This window comes from Vidua macroura, chromosome 11, assembly GCF_024509145.1.
Source record: "Vidua macroura isolate BioBank_ID:100142 chromosome 11, ASM2450914v1, whole genome shotgun sequence".
NCBI lineage: Eukaryota > Metazoa > Chordata > Aves > Passeriformes > Viduidae > Vidua > Vidua macroura.
Window position 1 is genome coordinate 3,286,953 of NC_071581.1, and position 24,634 is coordinate 3,311,586.

The following is a 24,634-nucleotide window of genomic DNA, read 5'->3' on the forward strand; positions in this document are numbered from 1 at the left end:
TTTTGTTTTGTGGCTGGTGGTGTTAGGTTGGAAGCTGTGCCTGTCCCTTGCTGCCTCTTGGTCCAGTGAATGTTGTAAGAGGGCTCATTTCCAGGTGGGCCTTCAAGGTGAGCACAGTTACCAACTGACCAGCATCCATCTCTCCTGCCTGACACTAACAGAGCTGTAGGTATGGCACGAAATTCAGGAAACACAGGATCACTGTACAGAATCCCACTAGTTGTTGAGATTTTTATTTTTTTTTCATAGCAATTGTGATACAGGAATTTAAAAGGCACTTCAAGAGCAATGTTACATATTGAGGCTTGAAAAATGCAGATATTATTTTCCCTCTTGAAAATGAATTTTTATATATTCTTCTGGAAGAGCCACATTTTGAAAAAGGTCTACAATATGGCCTAGACTAAAATGTTTGTGTATATCTCTCCCTGTACACATGCACATATAGATGTATATGTGTGCTCATAAAATAACTTTTGATTATGTATATGATTTATTATCAGCCATTTGACATAACATTATAAGCTGTCTCAAACATGGCTGAGAAAATAAAATTAGAAGAGTTGTGTTCCATGTTTTATCATTATGGATTGCTGGGGTAAATTGGCTCTTTCCAAGTGCCAGCATTACCTAATTGTTAGTATGTTCTGGGTGCTGGTGGTGGTGGTTTCTTGGACAGCCAGTACACCTTTATGATCAACCAAAGTTTGATTTCCATTTCCTATCTAAAGGACTGGCACATTATGTATTATTTATTAAAGCCAAGATTCTAATTGATGTTTTGTCTTAGTACGTTGGATTCAGAGAGCACTTTTTGTTCAAAATACTGTTTCCTTTATTGAGTCCCTGCTGCCATCAACCATACACCCTCAGTCTCATGCTATTTATCTCATCTGCCCCAAATATAATTCTTGTCTGTTTCTTTGAATTTATAAATTACAGAACTGGGTTTGCTTTTGAAATCCACTTAAAATTTTATATTTCAAATGAGACAAAGTGAGATGATTTTAACTATGCCTATTCTGACTATTTCCAAGAATTTGCATTATATGAAAAACGGCTCTTCTCCAGCTAGGAGTTTTATTTTATTCTACAGAAATAAATATAGCTGTTCTTATTTTTTTGTAATTCTTTAAACATAAATTAATGATAGTTTAATCAGTTTTCTGGCTGTTTACATTTTTTTCCTAGTCGGTTCTGCATCATGGTATTTTTGTACATTACATTATGATATAAAAGTAAAATTAATAGCTGTAAAAAGTGACAGAATTCTGCTGTAAGGATGTACAATTTTGTTTATTAAAACTGCGCTGTTTAAAGAACATTTTACTGAACTTCGTTTTTCTTGAACTGCATACTAATTTTAAAGGTCAGTGTGGTTAGTTACCATAGTAGTGACCTAAAAATAACCTTTCCAGTGTACCTGTATATTTCTGATCTGTAGTGTTAGCATTCAGAAATGTTCTTTCCCTTAGAGTTTCAGCAGCTAAATAAGTTGCAACCCCTTCAGCTATACTCATAAAAATTTGCTTCCAGACAACATGGTCTGTTTATTGTGTAATAATCGAAATGGCACTAAATTGCAATGATTGCTGAACACTTAGGAATTGCATTAACCACTTAACTGCTAAACTATTTTCCATTTTCTTCCTCACTGCGAAGTATTATATTGATTTTCCTCTTAGTTAGAGCTGCTTACTCAACCTCTGAGATGAACAGAATATTTTAGAAGCCTCGTACACTGTCATATTTTGAGTCAATCAGCAGTGACCTTGGCAAAGAATTTTCTGGAGATTTTTTAAAAGCTATCAAGCAGAATAGCTTTGTGTGCAGCCATGTATCTTTACAGAAAATAGAGGGAAACACAAAACGTCTGTGCTGAGTTTAGTCCATTATATGGAGGATTAAATCTTTCTGTTCCCCTCTATGCTAGATGGGTTATTTCCTGTTACTTTTAATACACTGCTGCTAAGACAAATTGGTGAATAGTTATGAGGCCTTATCCAGGGACTTAATCACAGCCTGTAATGTGGTGCTGGGAGTGTAATTAAAAACCTAAATACAGTGGTAAGTGAAGGATTTTAGTAGTGCTGTTGTATTCTTGGGGGGTGTTGATGATTTTTTTTTTTTTTTTTTTGTTTTCTAACTGTTGTTTGTTAACTGAGGCAAAACAAACAGAGCAGTATCAAACTTCAAAGCTCCATGGCAATTGTTAGGTAAACTAGTTGTGTTACCAAATATTTTACTTTCAAATTGATTTCCTTTTCCTCTCAAAGGTTTATAGAGTTAAATTCTGGCCCCGTTTCTTTCTGAGAAAACTTGTCAGAAAAAGCAGAGGGGTTTTTGGTTTGCGTTTTTTTTGGGGGGGTATTTTTTTTTTCCTTTTCTTAAGCAGAACCTTCCTGGAATCTTGCTGAAAAAAAAAAAAATAAAATAAAGTGGGGGGGAAAAGGTTGCTACAGGTAAGGAAGAGTTAACTAGAAATGGAGCGGGGATGCTGGGGGGCAGCAGTGCTGCAGAACATAGCAGTGTTCGTGCGAAGGCAAGTCATTTCCCGAAACACTGCAGACACATGGCCCCAGGCGCTCTAAAACCTTTGGAGACCAAAATGGCTCGCAGGAGTTAGAAGTAATAAGGTGTTTTTCCCTTCTTTCTCCTTCACTGAAATTCTGTAAGGTTGCTATGCATTACCAAGGAACAATGCCACTATTTTTGTGTTTTATATGGGTATTAAGATCCATTACAATTTGACATTTTTAAGATTGGTTATCCTGTAGTTTGGTGTTAAATTGAAGTTGTTTGTTTTGAATTTAATTCTTTCATTTTTCAAAGGAAAAAAGGCAGCACTGCTGTGCTGATAGCTTACTGAAGTATGCCAGGATTTGATGTTTGAATTTAATGCTTGCTATCCCAAACTATAGGCAAAATTATCTGTAAAAGAAGTCTTGGGTTTTATATTTCTTTTAATTTTTTTTTTTTTTTAAGTCTGAAAGATGCTTTCTGGCTAGCTTTTCACAATCAGGTTGTAGAAGATACTGCACATCTAATATCTTTGAGGCATACCGTTTCTGGGATTATTTTTAACACTGTGTTACACACCCAACTCATATTGTGCTTAATGCAACCTGCTTATGAGTATTTTAACCCTGCATGTTTGCAGCAGCTAAATAAACTCCACATCAAATAAATTACTGCAGAAACATTATTAGGCCAGCAGCAAAGCTAAGGACATCTGTTAACTCTTTTTGCAAATGCCCTGTCCATACTGTTTATTCTAAACATTTATGTTGTTAATTGCTACTTAAGTACGAAGTAGCTCAGACAAAGCTGTGAAGAGCAGCTGAGGAGGATGAGATGAGTTGATGTCCCATTCACAGCCCTGCTCTGAATGCCACAGCAGCAGCCTGCAGCTCGCTGTTTGGGGGTGAACAGTGGTAAATCGGGGCAGATCTATAATCACATAGATAATCACACAGATTTCCATCGGGGTGGTTACAGCAGTGGTCATTGCTCCAGCCAGTGGAGCCTTACCTCAATCAGCAAGGCAGAGTCTGAGCAGCTTTCCCCATTTAGGCCCTAAAAGTCTAAGTTGTTATTAGAGCTGGTGAAAAAAAAAAATTGCTATGAAACTTCCTCTGTCAAAATGTATTTTTGTCAAAGATAAAATGTTTAGCAAAAATACATCTGTTTCAAAAACATATTTGTCAAGAACGTTTCTCAGCTCCGAGATGACATTTCCAGTGAGAAAGTGAGTCTATTGCCGAGTGGTTGCAGCCCAGATCTGGGAGATGAAAGATGAATAGTGCCTCAACCACGGGGCTGACAAGTCTCTCTGCCACTCGTGTGTGTTCTAATGCAGGATGAAAACATTGTTGAGAATTGAAATGTTTTCCGGCTCAGTCTTTATTATAAGGTAAAATGTTATACACTAGAACCCAATTCTTAGTTCTTTTAAATATCAATACTTTACATTTGAAATTCACCTGAGACCAGAAGGTGTTTTGCCAGCTGGCACCAAGAGCGGTCCAGGGCTCATCTTCATTTGTAATTTAGTGAATGGCAAATACCTGATCATGAAAACAAACAGGATGCTGCTTTTCAAAGGTTAGATGGAACTTGAGAGCAGCTCTGGTAAATTAAAACAAACAAGCAATATTAAAAGGACCTGCTGCAATTCTCTAAAGACAGTGTCTAAAAGGTTTCTGTTGGGAAATTTACCGGAATATGGAGAGCTTTTCATCAGCATGATAGAAAAAATAGATGCAAAGTAAGGAGTACTCCGTAACTGTGTTTTGTTTCTGTCATCTGAGCAATGTCTGATTTTGAAATTACAGTCTTGCCTCTGAATGAGATTGAAGTAAACCTGTAGTATATACTTCGAGTATTTCCAGCTCAAGTGTTTTCCTTGCAGTTAAGTGTTGGCTCATTGTAGTGTGGCTGTGGAGGATGACAGCTGCAAGAAACCCTGATTCACCTGCAGCCAGACTGAGCAGACAAAGGCAAGGCTGGCTGCCTGAAGAGCCCAAGCTCCGGGCTGCAGGAGGGCTCCTCTCCTTTGTCCTGCTTCCCCTTGGCCACCCCAGGATGCCCAAGGAGGTTTTGGCCGTGCCCGGTGCCTCTCCCGGGGCAGAGATTCCCACAGGTGCTCCCCAGAGCCTGTCAGATAAGATCATGGGCTGGCCAGCTCCTGTTCTTGGGCCAATGAATTATGCAGCTGGGGTAATTAGATGGTTTTGTTCTGTGAATCAGGATTAAGCTCCTGGGGTGCCACCTAGGAAAGTCTCTGAAACTGCATAATAAAAAAGTCATTTTTATGCAGAGGTGGAAATATTTTGAATGCAAAGAAGAATTGGTGGGGGAGGGCAGACCCGATGTCCTCCTGTATTTGGAGGAGAAAGGTGAAGTCCAGTTGTTAACCATTACAGCTCTTATTTCCCTTGCATAGTGGGGGGGTGGAGGAAGAGGCTATTTTAGCATCAACTCCAGAAGGCACAAAGTGCTACTCTCTTCCCCCAAGTAGAGCTGCAGACTATAGATCCATTTGTGTGGTTGGAAAACACGTTTGGAATTATACATTTAGGGGCTCTGTGTATTTGTACAGGCACTGTATGCCATCTGTGTAATAGGACCCAGATTACAAATGAAGTCAATATTCCTTGGTTAAACCATAGATTCCATGATATTCTTCAGCTGTGTGTTTTGGAAGACATTTGAGGTAACAGACTAGTGTGTAGGTTTGACTTCTCTAACCTCCATGCCTTATGTTTGTGCCTCAAGATAACATTGAATAACATATTTAAGCTGCTCATGTGTGAAAAAGCAAAATTATATCTCACTAACTGATTTCTTCACACATTCAAAAAAATCGAATTCCCCTTTTGTTCAGATACTAAACAGGAATCCAAAAGGAAGCAATGTTTGTACACAAGATGTGGTATTTCAAGATGGAGAAGATACAAATACTTTTAATGAGAAGGCGTTACACTGATTATAAAAGTTGAATAATTTTACAAAGATATTCCTTTACAAATGTAGTTTTCATTGTGTAGGCATTACAGTCTGGTTCAGTTGATAATGAGTCAGAAGTTTACTGAGCTGTTATGATTTACTGTTTTGAGTTGAATATGGATATTGTAAAATAGTAATTGGTGATAATCATATTTGATTCTTTCTTCAATTTCATCCTCCATAAGAACTGGTATTGTCAAGTACTATAGTAAAAAATAGAGGGGCATTTTCTTGTGGCTGTGATTAGTATATATTAAAAATATATTTTTGTTTTCTATATGTCTGTGTGTATGTAGTGGTTTTGCATGGGTATGTTTAAATTATACCAAAGCTACAGTCTTTCATTGATTTTAATTACTACCTAGCTATTTTTGAAGTTTTTTGTAAATGAAGCAGACTTTAAATTTGAAGGCAGTCCACCAGATGAGCTGTTCTAGCTGGAATTAGAGCTTACTTTCAAATTCCAACATCTGTATGAAATAGAACTTGATGACATGAGATACAAGTCTTAAAAGTAAAACAAAATAAAACAATAGAACACCAAAACAAAACAAAAACCCTACAGCCCAAACAAAACAAACCCAACAAACCCTAACAGTAATAAAAGCTTCAAATGTCTTCTCTCAGTTTACAGAATCTGTCCAGTTTCCTGAACTTTGGATAGAACTTAGATTTATTGCAATAAAATTAACATTTTTTTGTTCACTATGATGCTACTGTTTGGGTTTTATGGGTACACGGAGTAGGAAGGCAGTAAGGGGTTATAGTGATGCTGCTGTTGGTTGGAAAAACAGAATTAGGCCATAGTGGGAGGTGGTTAGACAGGGACAGCCCTGAAGTTTGCCCTGGAAGGTGTGGAATCCCCTGTAGTTCCACTGAAGGGGATGCCCTTTTCTGAATAAGAGCGTAATAGAAACAAAGTGCTTTGGAAATGAGTATGTAAAGGATATGGCAGCATCTTGAGCAGTATTTTTCAGAATGAAGAATGTTGCAGTTACTGATTTATCTTTTTCACTGAAAAAAAAAAGAAGGCTGTAGCTCTGAAGGCATAATTTGCTTAAGACCCTGCCCAAATGAAGTCACCTGGGGAGCAGTGGAGGCTTCTGAAGAGCAATCTAAGATCTGGCCGTGCACTTTGCAATTTAATTTTAAAAGAGCAAGTAGAAGCCAAGATCTAAGAGCTGTGGCAGTTAACAGGAAAAGCTGATACGGGATTATTGAGGTTAGAGTTCAGATAGAACAGATGGTAAAGTAGTTATAACCTACTGTACCATATGTTGCTCCTGCACACGTTCAGGTAGCACATTATGTGTACAGTGTGGAAAGATCAAGGATCTTAGCACAGATTTGTAGAAGGACCAAAAAAGAGCTTGAAAAATTGATTTCATCATTTCAGGCCAGGTTAATGAGAAAGATGTAATTTGTTAAACCAAACAGCAGAACTCACCATTCCAGAACAAGATACCAAAAATTAGGCATAACACATAACTGCATCTTTTCTACTTCCCAGTAAAAAATGAAGCTTGTGTTTCAAGAAGTCTGTTTTGGGCTCGTTAGACTTGAATTTCTGGGTAAAGTATTTGAAGAAAAAAAAAACCAAATTCACAGCACTTGAATTCAGATCGTTATAAACAGGTTACAGTTTGATTTATGATTTTTGTAACTTTTATTCAGGTGCCAGATTGTCAAAAGAGCATGCTGTCTTATTGAGGTGCCAATGAAGTGATAAATTTCTCACTGGAAACAACTGGAGCTTCACTGGGTTGGAGCATGTCAGAAAACCTGCCTGCTGATCTGTAATCTCTGCTGATAATACTCAGATGCTTTTTGAGGAATCTGATATGATACCATGAAAACAGGAAGGTAGAAGACAAGAAAGAGAAAAAAGGGTTAATAAAGTCAGAAGTACTGAGAAGAAGTGGAATAGTAGCAAAGAAGAAAAATGAAGGCAGAGAGTTGTGATTTGGAGTGGTGCTAAAGAGCCTCTGGGCTTGAGATTCATCTCGCATTTTATAATGCTCATGTTGTGTTGTATCATAATGCACTTGCTGCTACTGGAGCTGCTGTGCCTCCCCTCCCACTGCCAATGGTAAAAATAGGCCAGTAGCACCATTCCATGCCATGGAGCACGCTGGGAATGGCAGGCTGTGCTTCCCTGGGCTCTGTAATTGCTGCAGTTATCCCCTCGGTGTGCTCTGTGCTGTTTGTGTGCCCGGGTGCCCTCCCAGCATCTGCTCCCTTCTCACGGTGCTGCCGTGGCTTCTTGTGCCAGCTCCACTGCCTTTTGTTTCGCTTAGAAATATCACAGCACCAGCCTCTGCTTTGGGCCAGCGCTTTGCTAAAGGTGTTGCTTTTGGAGTTACAACCTTCTTTTACATATAATATAAACCAGGACAAATATTCATGTTTATTTTGTTTGGGGAGTAATTAGAGCTGATAGACTTGTCAGTTTGTACATTGATTACTGTCAGTTGTCAGGACCCATCTGTAAGAGCTCTTCAGTATCTATCAGATGGTTGATTGGGTGATTTTGTGTCTGGCTTAGACTTATTTCTATCATATATTTTAGGGTCACTTTTAATTAGAGTTGTTTGTAGCAGAGCACTTGATTTTGACTACCTGGTTTTAAATTTATTTTAAATAATTAATAACTATGTATGTTGGGGGTGATTTTAATAAAGGAAAGGTGGTGATAGTTGTGACATTTACTTGTTCAATTTTCTTTTCTTGAGGTAGTCTGAATGCTGTTCAAACCTATCAGAATAGTAAAAATGAAAAGCTAGAGATAACTAAGAGTAGAGCTTTAATGTCTGAAAAAATGGTTTTCTGCATCCCTGTGTCTCCTCCATGATAATCTACAGACTGAAGACATTTATTCTTTATAGATATCGATATGGATTGCCCAATCATTTTGTTACAGCAAGATAGAGTTGATTAAAGAATCTTTTGGAAAGTTTTTGTGATGCATTTAACCCACTGCTTATGCAGTGAGGTGGATCTGATACAATTGTGAGTGTGTGAAAGGGTTAACTTTACAAAAGTCAAGTATGTTTGGGTTTTTTTCAAATAGCTCAGTTTGAAATTTAAGGTTTATTCTTTGTTGTTGGCTGTGTTGAATGTGCCTATAAAATATTGGTTGTTTGCTTTGTGGTGAAATGGGCTGGAGGATGATAAGGATTTGGGAATTTGTGAAGTAAGAGGAGATTACAGGGTTTCTAAAGTGTAGAGCAAAGTTGAAATTGGCAGTAATGTGTTTATAAATTAAATTTTTTTGCATGTTACTCGAGGCTTTGCTATCCTATTTTGTCTAATAATGGAGGGAGAAGAAAAACCTGGATTGCCATTTAGAGGTCAGAGGACAGTATGAGCAGAGGGCTGGTTTTGGAAGTTTAGGGGCGGATTAGGTAGGCAGTCTAATGCTCTCATGCAGAGCACTGAGAAGTGGTGGAGGCATGCAGGTCACCAAGTGGATCTGCTTTGAGTCCTGGAGAAGTGGTCCTGGTGTGGGAGAGACAGGCAGGAAGGTGGAAAAGGACCTGAGAAAGAGCATGATGGAAACAGCACTCAGGGCCCTGGGTGTGCAGGGCACTCCTCATAATGTGGGAGGGGAAGCAGTGCAGGGAGTGGGGCTTCTTCAGGGTTACTGGTGTCTGTAGGAATTTGTTTCCTTTTAGGACCCTTTTTTCGGAGAGTTCTTTGTGCCAATCTAAGTTTTTAAAATATTTTTGGAACAAGCAAACCACTAACTTAAAAAGAGCCAAGAGTGAGACTTAGCTGTAAGAAATGTGAACAAATCAAGGACGGAATGGCTGAATGATCAGGTAACTTCTCCCTTCTGGACTCTTATCCCAATGTCTGAAATGCACCAGCCTTAATTATATTCCATGATGTTTGCAGTAATAGAGTGTTAGCTGTCTTCCACCTTTTATTTACAAATGTTAATGTCTTTTTTCCTGCACACTGGACTGTGTTCTGGCAATGTGTTTATCCTGCAAGCTGAAGGTATTAGCATTTAGGGCTTAATTTTATTGCCACTCAATCCAGAGATAACTGCATTGCCTGCTTTATTTTGGTTTGTTTAATGGGCTGGGTACAGGTAAGGGCCCTACACTACCCTCAATCCACAGAGGAGCCTGTGGTAATTACAAGGAAAGGTTTAGATCACTGTTCAGAGAGAGTGACTAATCCACCAGCGGATTTCACACAGGAATAAAGTCCTAAGGAGCTGGTAGATCTGTGGGTATTTTTGTCCTTTGTTTGGCAACTGGTGCATAAAGTCCCTTGATTGGCACTTGCACAGTTGCTGGGAGTGAGCAGGATGGCCAACAGCTGGAAACACAATTATTATAAAGTCTGGGTGTTATACATCATAATTAGGCTTAAGAACCAAAAGTCAGCTGAGATGAATGAGGGCAATTCATGCTCTCAAGAGCTGAGAAAGTGATTTTGTGTTTAAGATGTGGGTACTTTTCTCTCTGTCTCCTGCCCATCCCCTCCTGTGGGGGGCTGGCAGGACATGAAGCAGCTGTGTGACCGTGTGTGCTGGGGTGTTGTCCCCTACAGTCGTTCTGCTCAGAGTGTTTTCAGTAAGAGACAGGCCAAAAAGCAGCCTTTGCTGTGTAGTAATTATGTGTCTTTTAATTAGATATTTAAACAATTAAATTTTACAGTTTTATGGGTCTAGAGATTGATGAATATCAAGAATATTTTAATTATTTTATGTTTCTGATTTAATGAAAGTCACAGTCATGCAGGTTAGAAAGGAAAGGGCCACCCACTACGTAAAACTGAGAGTTTCAAACTAATATCAAGGATATTAGAAAAAAATTCAGATGGGAATCCAATATGTCTCAAGGAAAATGTGAATCCTGCAATCCTGGGCTGTAGGGCTTCTCCCAGAGTTGGTTTGGTGTTTCTTGACTCCCACTGTAAGAGAGTGCAGGGGTGTACAGATTGACTAGGCTGGAGTAACACAGGCAAATCCTTAAAAAAACCTCAACAAAACAACAGAAAACAAGGAAAAAAACTCTATGTTAGTATTGAAAGATGAGAGGGGTAAAGCACCACAATGCTTGAAAAATAGCAATAAAAAACTTTGGCAGGATTAGTATTTCAAAGGGAGCAGCACTTGATTAAACATTTGGAAAGCATGTGAGGAGAAACATTCCAAGCAAAATGAAAATATACATGTATGATGGAAACAGGATAAATAGAATATTCCACTTATAATTACCACAGCAAGAATGCAGCCCAAACTTCAGAATTCTTAATCAGGTAAAATTGTCATTGCTTTTAAGTCCAAGTAAGGCAGTGAGTTGTGTTGAGTATGAGATGCTTGTGGAAAAAGGTGTTGGCAGGACCCAGAGGTGCTCTGAAGAGCAGGTTCATGAACAAAGGAAATGAGAAGAGCCAGAGCTTGCAGCAGCAGTGAGTGTGCTGCGAGGAGCTGGAGGATACAAGGCACCGTGCTCTTGTCAGGCACCAAATGGGCAGTGGGGGTACCAGAAGGTCTTGGAAAGGTCGGAGGTCTCTGCAGAATGCAGAGCTTATCTCAAAAACCTGAGTTTCTCTGCCTCACATCAGTGCAGTGATTATTCAGACACTGCATGGATGCACTGATTAAGGAATTAAAATCAGTTGCAGTCTGGTTCCTACCTAGAATGAACTGTTGAGGGCTGGGTACTGAGCACCCATCTCTTTTGAGCAAGTAAACGTCACAGCCCAAAGCTGCCTTACACTTCATCTCATTATTGCTGGCACTGGGGCAGACTCCTCTTCTTCCCAGGTAGTTTCCACTGAAATGCCCTGTGGCCTGCTTTTTGCCCCTGCTCTCATTCAGCTGGGAGGGAAATGCTGTCTTAGAGGGAGCAATAAGTGGTGAGATTGGAATAGATGCCCAGTTCCCTTAACTGGAAGATTTTGGTTTGATGCTGCTTTACCAAGCAGGTTTTTTATTATAATAGTACTTGCATATGTGACTTGGTGTAATGTAATAAAGACAAAGAGGAGGTACCTATAAAATCTTCTGCTTTTAATGGCAGCCCATTTCTTTGGGTTCAAATAACTTCAGATAATTAGAAACTGAAGTGATCACATCTGAAGAAAAAATTTTCACGGTATCCATGACTTAGTTTGCTTTACCTTCCCCTTATTATTTCTTAATTTAAAAATTACTGCATGCTGTCTTTGAAATGTTGCAATTGTGTTGGTATTTGAAGTACTTGTAAGTACTTGTGCAAATCAGTTTTTCTGATGTTTGTCTGCAGGGCGAGGTGTGTGTTTATGTGCCCAGGGGAAAGGAGATGCATTTGCATCCAGGAGGGTGTAGCAAGTGAACGGGTGCCAAAACAGTCTAGAGGAACAGTTGCACTAAAATAGTGCAGGGTAAAAATGTTGGCAAATGAAAATAACCAGCTTCTGAAGAAAGCATGGGACTAATCCTCCCTGTAACTGCTGCTCATCTGAAGGCCTAAATGACAGCTTTTGGTGGTGAATCTTTCTAAAGACACTTGTAGAGCTGCCGTGTTGCACATATGAAGATGTATGGTATTTTCGTAGATATAATTATATTTCATATGGTATTGTTAATCTTTGAGGTGCTGATGAACATTTATTACATTTCTGTACTTTAAAGGCATCTTAATTTTAGGATGTTTCAGTGAAATCATTACTATTAGCCTCCGTAGGTGTTGAATTAAACCCTAATTTATGTGGGACAGCTAATCACACATAGTATTATACCTGTTTTTCATGTGCCTCTCAGCCAAAGATCTAATAGCATTTTATGCAAGTAAAAATATAATTGCTGCAGAATATCTCCAGAATGTTTCTTGTGATTCAAGACCTCTTCTTCATAAGAGCAGACTAATAGACACCTCATCTTCCCTCTCCTCTGCAGTGCATGCAGCTTGCAGAGACAAAATTCCTGGTGTATTTTACTCCATAGCTTGGCTTTGAATTGTTGCTGTATGATTCCCACTTTCAGACTTTGGCTTGAAGTGAAGTCTGCCACAAGGATGTGCCACGTAGCCTGGGAAGAAACCCAGCGGATCTTTTATCATTATTGCCTTGTCTCTGGCTCTCAGAGAAGCAATAGCCGCAGATCAAGACTCTGTTCAAAGCAGAGATGTCAGCACTGAATTGTTTTCTGGTGAAGGAAGGATGGATAAAATATTAAATGCAATCTTCTCCTTGCCCTTATCTTTCTGTTCCCTGACAGGAATATTGTACTGTATTTCCATGGTTCTGTAATTCAAAGTTGAAGGGATGCGGGTTTGTGAAGGAAAACAAAAATTAATTGTTCAACAGTAGAAATCATTGTTATAAAAGAAGTGTACATTGTATTACATTTGCTTTCTTCTGTGAAAGCACTTTTATCTCGAGCAAGGAACAGCGCATTTTTGGGACTTAGACACTTTGATTTCCATCCACCTGCTGCTGTAACCATTGTAATTTAATGCACAAAGACACTGCTACTGTATGAGCAGTGGGTGAGTTTGTCCATTTTGGGATGAGATCATTTTGGAAGAGATGTGTCTGTCTGCCTCAGTCCCCTTTCCCAGCAGCCTTTAAACCTTTGGGGGATCCTTAGGGATCAAATTGGGTGTGGGGGCCCAGCAGGAGGACAGAGGTAGGAGGGAGCTTAAGATTTTCAGTCCCTGCAGCTCCTGTGGGATCTGTTGGCTTGGGTACAGCAAAGAGAGGCTGGCTGGGCTCTCCAGAGGAACAGGCTGCACCTGAGCTCTGGGGTGTGCCTGGCTCGGGGCCACACAGCCCTGGGGGCTGAGGAGCTCCTGCAGCTCCGGGGGTCACGTGGGGACCCACCTGTGTCACCTGAGGGTGACAAGAGCCCACCGTGGAGTAGCTCCAGTGCAGTTTTGAGATGGTGAAGGTTTGAGAGCAGGGAGACTCGGTGGTTGGTGAAGGCACAGGCCTGGGGAGAGGAGAGGTGATGCACACACTGCAGAGGAGCTGCCTTTCTGTGGTCAGTAGTGCCAGGGAGCAGTGACACAAATGAGGCTTTGCTGGCCTCTGTGCACAGAGCTTGTTGCAGTCTCCCTGTCACGCACACAGGTTTGTTCCTGTGGCAGGCTCTTGTATGTTTAGCTACTGATCTGCCAAATCTTTGGTCAGTATTTTGTTCTGAACTGTTTGTATTTCCCTTTGCAAACAGCATGAGTTTTCTCATAGCAGAAAATCATGAAAATAGCAAACAGGCTGAGAAAGTTGGCCCAAATCTTGTGTCACAATTCTGACATAAATTCAGAATCGCTTCCAAGTGTGCATACTGAACTCTGATTGTTCTGAAGCCATAATTTGAGGCGAGGTAGCTGCAGCAGTTGAATGAAGCCTGTCAGTCCAGCAGCGTTGTGGGAATGCTGTGAGCTCTATGCCATCACTCCGGGGCTGGAGTGCAGTGAAGCTGTCGAGGCAGGCAGGCTGTGCCTGTCCCCGTGGCTCTGGGATTACAGGTTAACCACGAGCAGGCACCAGGCAGGGTTACACATTCCTGCCTGTGATTTTCCATGAACTGATTTGCTCTCCAGCCCTGGCCGGGAGCAGGAGCTGGGGGGAGCCTCAGGTGCTCACCAGCCCCTGGAGCCCTGCAAGGAGAGCACAGGAGGATCTGTTTGCTCCCTGCTGTGGCTGTGGGGTGTGCAGTGCCACCCAGGAAAGGACTGAAGGAGCAGGGGAAGAGGGGCAGTGGGGAAAGGAGGGGCTGGGAGGGAAGGGGATGGGAAGTCACTGTCACTCATCTCAAAATGCAGAAGGCAGAGAGTTCATACATAAATTACATGGGGTTTCTTCTTCTTGGTCTGGAATGTCTCAAGTTTTCCTGAAATTATAAATAGACGTTCACTGATAAACTAGCGCTGATGTATATTTGAGTGTGTGGGATTTGGGAATAGCTTGCATGTGGCAGGCCAGAAAATAAAGGAGGTAAACAATTTACAACTTTTATTCTTTTAATAGAGCTTCTATCTGTATAACACTGATTAGTTGCCATAGATACGGACAACACAGGGCTTGTTTGGGTTGATGAAAAATCTGTCATGTGATTTTTCTTGAGAAAATTTTGAATTACTTCAATTCCACCATTCTTGGCCATTTTTTAAACTATACTTGAATTCATGTATGAAATTAATTATGGCATTTAGGAGTCTATATTTTTATATAGCATCTGCAGAATAATTTTGAGTAGAATGCAGTACCAAACGAACTGGGTTTTAATTTTAAATAGTGATCAAATTGACACATAAATTACTGTCCTGTCAGCTTGCAGATGTGCTTCTGTATTTCTAAAATTGTTTTTATGATTATTTTTCACCTTGTAAAACAACTCCAGACCATGATCAGGTAACCGATGGGCTCACAAGTGTGGTTATGAATGTGCACAGCTTGGTGCCATGTTCTGCTGCTGGTTAAGGATATGATGCTCTTCCTATGTTGAAGTTCAGTATCTCTAGTGATAAATGCAATCAATATGACTTGACACATCTTAATTCCAGCTACTGTGTCCAAATAGAGAGCAGTTCCTTGCTGTAAATGTAACTCAACTGACTAAAGAAATAGTTTTATATAGGGATTTTTTTTTTTTTTTTAAATTATGCAGCTTTTCTCTGTTTGGTAAGTTTGTGTGGGATGCTCCGGAGTGCTATGGACGTGGTTTCCAATGAGTTTTAGGTGGCCACATTCCTTTCAAGTGTATTTGTCACAGGTCCTGTGGTCAGGATGAATCTGAAATGAGTGCTGTGGGCAGGGGAGAGATGCAGCATGGGGGGAACAGAGAAGAAGGAGAAGTATTTTTTGAGTTAGTTTGATTCAAAATAAATACACACACAGTGGTTTCCTAAGGACTTAGAAACAGTGGGCACAGCCCTGGCAGAGTGGGTGCATGGTCAGAGTGCAGTGAGAGGCAGCTCAAGGTGTTCCAACCTGTAGAAGACAGAGAGGAAGAGTTTAAATGGTTTTGTTTCTTTTAGGAATACAAAGTGTTTCTTGGGTTAAGGTCTGAACTCGAAGCACTGCTGAATACCTGGATTATGCACTGGGCATGTGTCTGGCTCCAGCATGCATGAGCAGCCCTTGCAGCTGCATTTCCTGTGAGCAGCGAGGTTCAGGGCTCAATCAATTAATTAACAAAACCTGCTCCATACTGGAGAGCAGAATCCCTTGGCTCAAATGCTCCAGGGGCCCAAAGGCTGTGGGCTTCTCCCTCCCTTCCCTGCAAGCTGAGCCACATTCACTGCACTCCATTAAGCCCTTGGTGTTTGTGGGCACAGAACAGGATTTGCCCACTGCTGTAATTGAATAAGCAGGAATGGGAGAAATAACATGAATGGTGCACTTCTGCAAGGAGTCAGACTGACTGTGGTGGACAGAGGGAAACAGTGCCATGCCTTGCTCTCAGCAGACCATGTGTGTTTCCCCTACAACCTTTCAGTAGTAAAATTACCCTGAACTGTATTCTTAATGTCTGGGGTCAAGATCCTAGAATAAGTATTTCCTGGGGAAAGAAAGGTAGGTTTGAGCAGCACTAAGTAAATTTGGGATATTAAAAGTATAGAAAATTTTACCAGATGTCTTAGAGGTTTGAAAAATAGCTTAAATATTTTCAGAGATTAAAACCTATTTTTCTAAGTTAGAACACTTTATTTTGCTACAGACCAATTGGAATTAACAAAAACAATGGACTCCTATGGATGAAAAAACAACTGAACATGTGTGTGCATCAGGTTTCAGTTTAAACTCCTTGAGACTGCAGGGGCTGTAATTATGTCCTTTCCTTTTCTAAGTATTCAGTTCACAGTGCTCTCAGTCCCAGTTTAAGAATTTTCTCTCTATATACAAAGCCAGGATGAGGTATTCAGTAATTCAGTATCAATGAACCAATTAAAAAATATATAATTATTTAACACAGTTGTCAAAACAAGTATGCTAGTATGTTTGTATTTATGATCACACAATGTCTGAGTCTTTGTGATATTTTTCATTTAAGTTTTTGATTGTTTGCTGAGTATCTCCCTACACTGAGCCCCCCTCTTCAGCAGACCCAGAGGACAGAACTGGGGTCCCTGTGGGGACTCCCAATATTCCACTCATCTGCTCCCAGTCCTTGGATGAGCAGCAGGCTCGTGCACACATTTGATATATTAATGACCTTATCTGCTGAAAATCGTTTTGTTCCTGAATTTAAACTGGCCAAATACGTCTCCAGTGAATGTAGCAGGATGGATTTGTCCTGTGTTGTAAGCGAACAAGGTTTAGCCTCACATGTTTGCACTTGAGGCCTTTGCTCAGGTTAACTTGCTGAGACTCAGAAGAACAGCAAAAATAACAATAGTAAAAAAGCCCTGATGTAATGTGTTCAGAATGAGGCTGGTAGTGATGCAGTGAAGCTGTTTAACAGGATCCTGCAGCCCTGAGAGGAGGAAGCCGTGGCTGCTGCAGGACTCAGCTGTGCTGTGTTCTCTTGCAGGGCGTGGGGGTGTGCGGGGGCAGCCAGGCCGGGCTGGGCACGGCCTCCCCCCGGCAGTACCCCCGGCAGAAAATCACACGAGTCAACCTCAGGGACTTCATCTTCTACATGGAACAGGAGCGAGACATGAGCCATTCCCTCCTGCTCTACCGAGCTCTGCTTAAATAAAGCCAACAGTCGTACTGATTGCTCCACAGAAGCTCAACTTGCTTTGAAAGCTGTCATTTTAATGTGCCTTCTATTTTTTTCAGAAGTCAATGTTCCAGTTATTTTGTTTTGTAAAATTGTCAGACACATGCAATAAATTCCCTTTATGTAAAATATATATATATATATATTAAAAAATGACAAAAAAATGTGCAAAAGGTTTTAAAATGTTAACTCCACAAATAAAATCAACATTGAACTCTTGCTCCATCTGGCCATTTAGGTAAGGCTGAAATAGCTGGTGTTGAAGTTACACAAATGCAATGGCTCACCTAAACCATCTCCTGGCCAGGCCTGGGACAGGTTCACAGGAGTGGGTCCCAGCCTTGGTGTTGACCTGAGTGTTCACTCCCGGTGCTGGACTTGTTTTGTTTTCAGTTTACTAGCACTGTCTCAATAACCATGGTGATACCTGTTGCTATTTAACTTAGTTGTAATGGCAATTTTTTGCACAGCCAAGGTACCAGCCACTGCACACTTCCACAAATTTTATATATTTAGGATTTTTGCTTTTACTGCACAGCTCATTTCCTGAGCCATTTGCTGAACCAAATCTTAAGTGTATGAAATCTGTGTGCAGGCTCTCAGCTGAGTTACCTTGACTTGCTTCCAGTTGTTTTCTAAATCTCATCAACCTTTTGCGCATTTGTAGCAGCTGGTTAGTAACGAGATTCAAAGTTGGGTTTTATTTTCTAAAAAAAATGTTAATTTATTTATTGCAAATAGTATGGTTTAATGGTGGTTTTAAAAGAGAATAAAGATTTTAGAGTATTCTATATGGATTTTTAAAGTTTCTGTAAAGGTTTTTGGGGGCCGCTTCCACTCCTGGAGTGGGGAGGGCGGTGAGCCCGGTGGCACCTGGAGCGAGGACAGCTCTGCCTTGGACACTGGACCACGGCTCCAGCCAGAGAGGCTCCTGAGCAGGCACGTGGCTTTAAGCATGAGGAGCAGCTGTAAGTACCTAAAGTGGGGTGAATGCCTTTTAAATACCTAAAGGTGGGGTGAATGCCTTTTAAATGCTTTGCTGAAGCAGAACTTGGGCCCACACGGAAGCCGAGCGAGGCCGGTGCGAGTCTGAGAAATGGGGATCAAGTGGGACACGAACAGGCACGAGCTGTGCTGCAGAGTTAGCAGTGTTACAGTACCACGGAAGGGAGACATTTGCTTATTTATCTTCTCCATTTTTACTATGTTATGCTTGCCACTTTTTTGAGGCAATATTTTTTTTGATGGGAAACCATAGCGAAAGCACAAATAGAACTATTTGTCCAATAGTTTTAAAAACAAAGGTTTTAATTATTTTTTAAGGTTTATGAAAAGCAGAAGAAAATTTATACTGCTGCTATTTAGCCAAAAGATTATTCATAAGGTATTTAAGGCCAGGAAGTGTAAAGTTATGTTTTAAATGTATTGATAATTTGTACATATTGTTTATAAAGGCCTTGTGTTTATTAGAGTTACGTTATTTTGATGATTTCTGTACATACTGGTAAATACCCCCAATTTGTGTGAAAACATACTCCCTTATTTGTACTTATTTTGTAAAGAAATAAAACAATTTACTAAAGTAACACATCGAGTGACATACAGTATTAATTTATCAAACATGAATTTCACATTGTCTTGTAGTTCTTAAGCACTGGTCAGAAACATTTTGCATTAAAATATTAACAGAATACCCACAAACAAATATTAAAACCAAATACTTCAATGTTTTGTTGTGCTGATTCTTATCCTTTGTGAAACATCTAATAAAATTGTCAACAAACCTCGGTGCCATCAGTACAGAGAATGGATGCGCTCAGCAGTGGCTTTCTCGAGCGAGGAGCCCCGCAAGCACAACAGAACATTCCCCCTCACTCTCTGTCTGCCACTGGAGCTGTGACAGCCCGGACACAAAGTGCTCGTGAAGCCTCATGCTCGTCAAGCACGGGGCCAGTGCTCAGCAACAGCGAATCAGAACAGTTTTGCTCAATGGGATCAGGTGAAACACCAGGCTGTGCTTTGCTTCTTGGCCTTCGCCACGCAAACATGTGCTGGCTGCACACCACGGCTTTGCTGGGGTTCTGTGGTGCTTTGAAACATCTTAGTGATGCTGAGCAATGTTCTTCATTAAGTTATGTTGCTGTGGTTTAAGGCCAGAAGTAGATATTCAAATCAGTTTTTTGCTGATATTGATGTCTAAAAATATAGGGAAATAAGTAAAAAATATATAAATGAAACTGTAATAATCTTTAAATAAGTGACCTGAAGTTACTAACTAAAAGAACATGTCCTAGCTTAACTTTTTCTTTCTTTAAAGGCATATTTCTTCTAAGAAAGTGATTGTTTCCACATGTCTTCCTAGCCTTTGTGCTGTTTTGCAGTCAATGCTGTGATGTCATGGTTTAAACTTTCCATCTCAAGTTCACATTTAACTCGGCTGGCGCAGCCTGGAACCCTTTCCAATGCCACCTCAGCAAAGCTGCCCCAACTATGGGAGCTGCTTTATTGAGCCATAAAAAAATACAGTAAACACCAAACTGAGGAAAAACCAACCAAGCAACCAACCAACCACAAATACTTCCAACGTTCCACAGATGTGTAAAAGCACCATCCCAGTCTGCGCTCCCCAGAGCTGCCTGGGGAGAGCACCAGGGGCAGGAGCAGGCCCCTGGGATGGAATATCACCTTTATTCCCTGGCTGAGAGGTAAGAACTGGACAGGGTGTGCTGCCAGGAGTGCTCAGCTCACCCCGTGCCAGAGGGCAGGGCAGCAGTGGATACAGGATAAAAACAAGAACCTGAATAGACTATTGAGGGATACTTTGGACTTAAAGGTATGAAAGTAATAAATAAAACACTTCTATCTTTTTGTAAGACGTGGCTACATCAAGCTGAATGGAGCAAAGGGCTGGAGAAGACGCAATCAAAAATTCTCACCTCTTTCAAACAACATGGGAGATACAGTGAGTGTTCCACCCTACGTGCTTGTTTTTGTTCATTTACTTTACAGAAATGTTTATGGCATGAAGTACTGTATAAGAAATGTGCATACACAAATACATGACAATTATACGTTAAGTTCTTTACAATATTAAATGTATAATATACAATTCTACAGATATCTTACATACAAAGGTGAATGTTGTGCCATATATTCAAATATGGCAACGCCTAGCAATTTAGAATGTCGTACAAGTATAAAACCACAAAATAAAATAACTTTACAACTCTTAAAGTAGACAGATTTGCTCAACTGTTCTGCTAAGGTAGCAGGCCAACCGGCCAGGATTGCCATTAGAGATTTCCGAGTTGGGTGACCAAGGTGAGAAAACCTGCAGAGGTCTGATTTTCCATGGACAGGTATCCAGCCCTTTTCCAAAAATTAGACCCCTGCCTAGATTTTACCTTGGATAGTCAGTACAGCTCATTGCTTTTGAAAACACTAGTCTTAAACGTGACTTTTAAGTTTTGCCTGATTGCAATCAGTTTGCATTAAGAACTGTTGACCACTTAATACTCTGTCCCTTGTTCCATTGGCCATATTTATGCATCTAAAAAGAGTTTCATTAAAATTCATCATCTACAACAGTATTCTATAAATTAATGTGGGAGAAACTAAATTGTGATTAACACATGAATTAGTGATTGAGGACCCAATCATGCTAAACAGCAATAAACAGGATTTAGCAGAATGCTATTTATAGCCTTGCACCTGCAAACACGGTGCTGTCTCCTGAGTTAGAAAGCCCTGTGAGTCAGTGCCAAGTCCTGGCAGAAGCAGGACCCTCCTGCAGACAGACCCCTGACTTTGTTACAGAGAAACTTACACAGATAGAGGGCAGCTACAGAATTCAAATTTTAATAATAATTTAAAATAATAAAGCAATTTAAACCGAAGGCGGCCTGCTTTCATCTGGCAATGGCAATACAGGGTTTTAACAACTCTTTGCAAGAGTGGGCTTGTCCAAAATCCTTAAACTTTCCTACTGAATGTAGGCTTCTAACATGGTTAGTAAATGATTAACAAGGGGTGGCTTGTTTGGTAGAACCACGCTTCTTTGATGATGCAAAACTTAACAGTTGCTGTGTCAAAACAAGATTGGCCTTAAAAGAGCTACAGCTCCTCGTGGGGTATGTGACCCTCGTCTGATGGTGGATGGCATTTTATTTTGTGCTTCCAGATCCCTTTTGTTGCAAATATTGCCATAAATGGGCCTGTCCAATTTCTTGTCACTTGTTTCGTTTGGTTTGTGGGGGGGGTTAAGTACTGAGCACCAGTGACTATCAATCAGTCCTTTTCTGGTTTTGGATCCTGTTCACAGAGAGAGACCTCAGCTGGAAATGCAGTATAAAAATAAGCCATTTGCTCATGTGGGTGAGTACAATCACCAGGTGACTGTGATGCTGGGGGTGTGAAGCACGTCTGATATGGAGGAGGGGCGGCAGTCAGGGAAGGTTCTCAGTGCAGTTTTTGGGGTTCTTCCTCCCGCAGACGGCCCCGTCCCCACAGCGCAGCTCTGGGGTGTCCCTGGGCTCCTGCTGGTCGGTTCCACTGCTTCCATGGCTCTTGCTGCAGAAGTCCAGTCCAGGGCCAGGGTTTCCAAAGCTTTGCCTGTTCCACACCACTGCTGGTCAGCCCAAAGTCCATCCCAGCCCTGCCATGCTGGCTGTGCTCAGGAACTCCACCGTGAACGACAGACAGCCAGTTTTCCAAACGCATTCCGTGGCTGGCTATGTGACAGGTAGTTTCAGAATACCACTAATGGGCAACATAAAGTCAAAATCTGTTTGCTAATACTGTTTTGCAAATCCTTAGTGTTTCACATAAGGGACTATTAAACACTTCTACGGTTACAAAGGGGGCACGGGCAGGGTCTAGTCCAGGGGCTCCTGTTTTATTCTGATTGTTGGGGTGGCTTGTGGTCGTCTGTCTTCACGACACAGCACGTATTCGCTGAACTGGGAGGAATCCACCCCACCACCACAGGAAGCTGCCACGTTAAATCCCTTCTGAAATAATCTTTCGAGCACCTGCAATGTGGAGGGAAAAAAAATCAGATTAATATTTAGCAAATTTTAGTGATAAAAGCATTCGGAAGCACCAGATCTAAATGATGGATTTCGTCTTTTGAGTCCTCGTTGAATGAATATTATTCAGCTATAATTCTATAACTTATTGTTAAATGACTATACTGTGATTAAAGTCTTGCTCTCAGCAAACCTCTCTAGAAAACAAAAATTAATCAAAGAAATAAGCACTCTGCAGAGCAGCTTAGTACATTATATAGTAAAATACTGGACTGTGGTGATATTGATGCTCTCACTCCTTATAGAAAGCAACATCAGGTTTCAGTTCTAATAAAAAGTGCCAATTATTCATTAGTAATATGAACAGTCTGAGAGAGAGGGGGGCTGAGAAGCTCTTCCTTGGCAGATGAAAATGTATTAGGAGTTCAAATGACACATCCACCAGATCTTTGTGGCAATCACAGCTGTTTGCCCTCGCTGGAAGGGAGCAAAGCAAGGCAGGGACAGGATGCAGAGCCAGGACTTATTCTGGCCCAAGAAAGAGGTTACGTACTGCCCAAATATGTATTTTCTCCTTCTCCTCCTAAAGAAAAGTTGGTGCAATTTAGATGCACGAATTTAAGGAAGCCAGAGGCAACTTTAATTCCTGTGACTGTCACACAGCACATTTCCCCAGGACATACTGATCCTGGCATGGGGAACGGGGCCGTTCTCCACAGGCGTGCGCGTGTTGATACTCGGCTTCCCAGCAGAGCAGGACACACCAGGCTTCTCCCAGAGCCAGGTGAGGGCAGATGCCAGATCCACCTTGGGCAGATCACAATGCAGGTCGCGCCCAGGCTCTCCTGAGCCCTCGGCAGCAGCCTGGAAAAATGGTTGCTGTGTTTTTCTCTACTGATAAATGCCATCAAGGAGCAGCCTGTGCTGTTTTCCCAAGAGCCACACTCAAAGTGTGGCTCCCACTGTGGCAGCAGGAAGAACAGGGAAGTGACCCCATGGTTTATTAAACCCAAGGATCCTGCTCACAGCAGCACCAGCACCGTGCTGAACACACAGCAACCCAGACCAAGCCCTTTACAAACTACTTCTTCATCCTAGAGAAGTGTCTAAACAACACATCCACCTCCAGACAGTCAGCTTGTACCTTCCTGGGCTCAGGTTCTAGAAGGAGTTTGGTCAGTGTTCAGTTCACTGTGAGCACGTCAGTGCTTCCACCAGAGCACTGCCCCTGCCCTCACACAGCCCCACCAGAGGCCACTGTGCATTGCTCAGTGCATCGTTTCTACTGCCTGAGTGTTGGCTTTGCTTTTTCCAGGAGCGTGATTTTGGAAGGACGGCTGTGTCCAAGGTGGTGTCCTAGTGCAATGCAAACCATGGCAGCAGCATTTGCTGCCTGTAATCCATCCGATCCCTCCTTAGGGGCTGCCTGTGTTATCCATCTGCATTTAATCCAGGGTTTGGCTTTCAGGGCTAACTGAAACGTTTTTCTCTTGCTACCCTGGCTCTAAGGACGGGCAAAGGAAAGAGGCTGTTCCAGCAGAGCTTTGCCTAAGTCATGCCGAGTCTGCTGGAAATCAGCTTGCCTGAGGAGTTCTGCCTGGCCCTGGGACACAGGGACTTAACATTCTCAGAAAGTCACATCTGCCAAATCTCCCTGACTTTTGCCCTGATTTTTACATACTCTACACTGCAGGAAAGTAGTAGAACTGAAAGATCAAAAAACCACACCAGAGTATGGAAGAAAAATGAAGGGAGAGAGAAGAAAAGAAGAGGCAGGAGAGTGGATTAATAAAATACATTTAAGACAGAGAAAGAAAGCTTTCATCCTCTTATTCACCCAGGCTGTATGGGGCCTGTAGGACAGAAATGGGGTGCACACACCAACACTGTTCCTCCTCAGAGGGGAAGGCAGGAGGAGTGTGAGACAGAGGGAGGAATAAGACATCAGCAGGCTGCTGTTTCACAGGCTGGAATATATTCTGCCTGTATTATGATCACTGCTCCTAGCCCTGACAGGATGAAGATGAGAGACAACCCAGCCACGGGAAAAGAGGCTTCTCCCACTGAACTGGATAGTGGAACAGAAGATTGGCAGGTAAGATTTCTGAGAGAGATGGGACTTCAAAATCCTTGCTAAAAAGTTTTTAAAATCAATTTGCTTGTAAGACAAAACAAGCAGGGGGGTGCCCTTGGCTTGCCTCAGACCAAAGCTATGGAAAGCTGGATGTTAACACAGGGTTCTTTTCCACGGAGCCTCTCTCTGCAAACACCCAGTCCAGACAGACACCGCACCTCAGAGCACCGCGCGCACAAAGCAATTCCTTTTTGCTCAGTGTGTGCTGGAAGGGCCAGACTGCAGGCTGGTCTGGTGCTGACATCCTCGGGATCATCAGTCTTCTCAGCAAGAAACAGAACAGGCCAAGTCCTG

General features: G+C 41.5%; 2 protein-coding genes across 4 annotated transcripts in view; one reads left to right on the plus strand and one right to left on the minus strand.

Annotated features, from left to right (window-relative positions):
- Positions 1 to 18,765, plus strand: part of LOC128812710 (transcription initiation factor TFIID subunit 4-like) — a 149,038-nt gene extending 130,273 nt beyond the window's left edge. Inside the window, exon 15 of the mRNA XM_053987274.1 lies at positions 16,988 to 18,765. Coding sequence (XP_053843249.1) covers positions 16,988 to 17,155 — 168 coding nt within the window. The 3' untranslated portion in view covers positions 17,156 to 18,765. The remainder of the gene's footprint in view (positions 1 to 16,987) is intronic.
- A 2,369-nt stretch (positions 18,766 to 21,134) lies between these two features.
- KCTD15 (potassium channel tetramerization domain containing 15) overlaps positions 21,135 to 24,634 on the minus strand; it is a 44,671-nt gene continuing 41,171 nt past the window's right edge. For all 3 annotated transcript variants that reach the window (XM_053987277.1, XM_053987276.1, XM_053987275.1), the window contains exon 5: positions 21,135 to 22,209. In XM_053987277.1, coding sequence (XP_053843252.1) covers positions 22,054 to 22,209 — 156 coding nt within the window. In that variant the 3' untranslated portion in view covers positions 21,135 to 22,053. The remainder of the gene's footprint in view (positions 22,210 to 24,634) is intronic.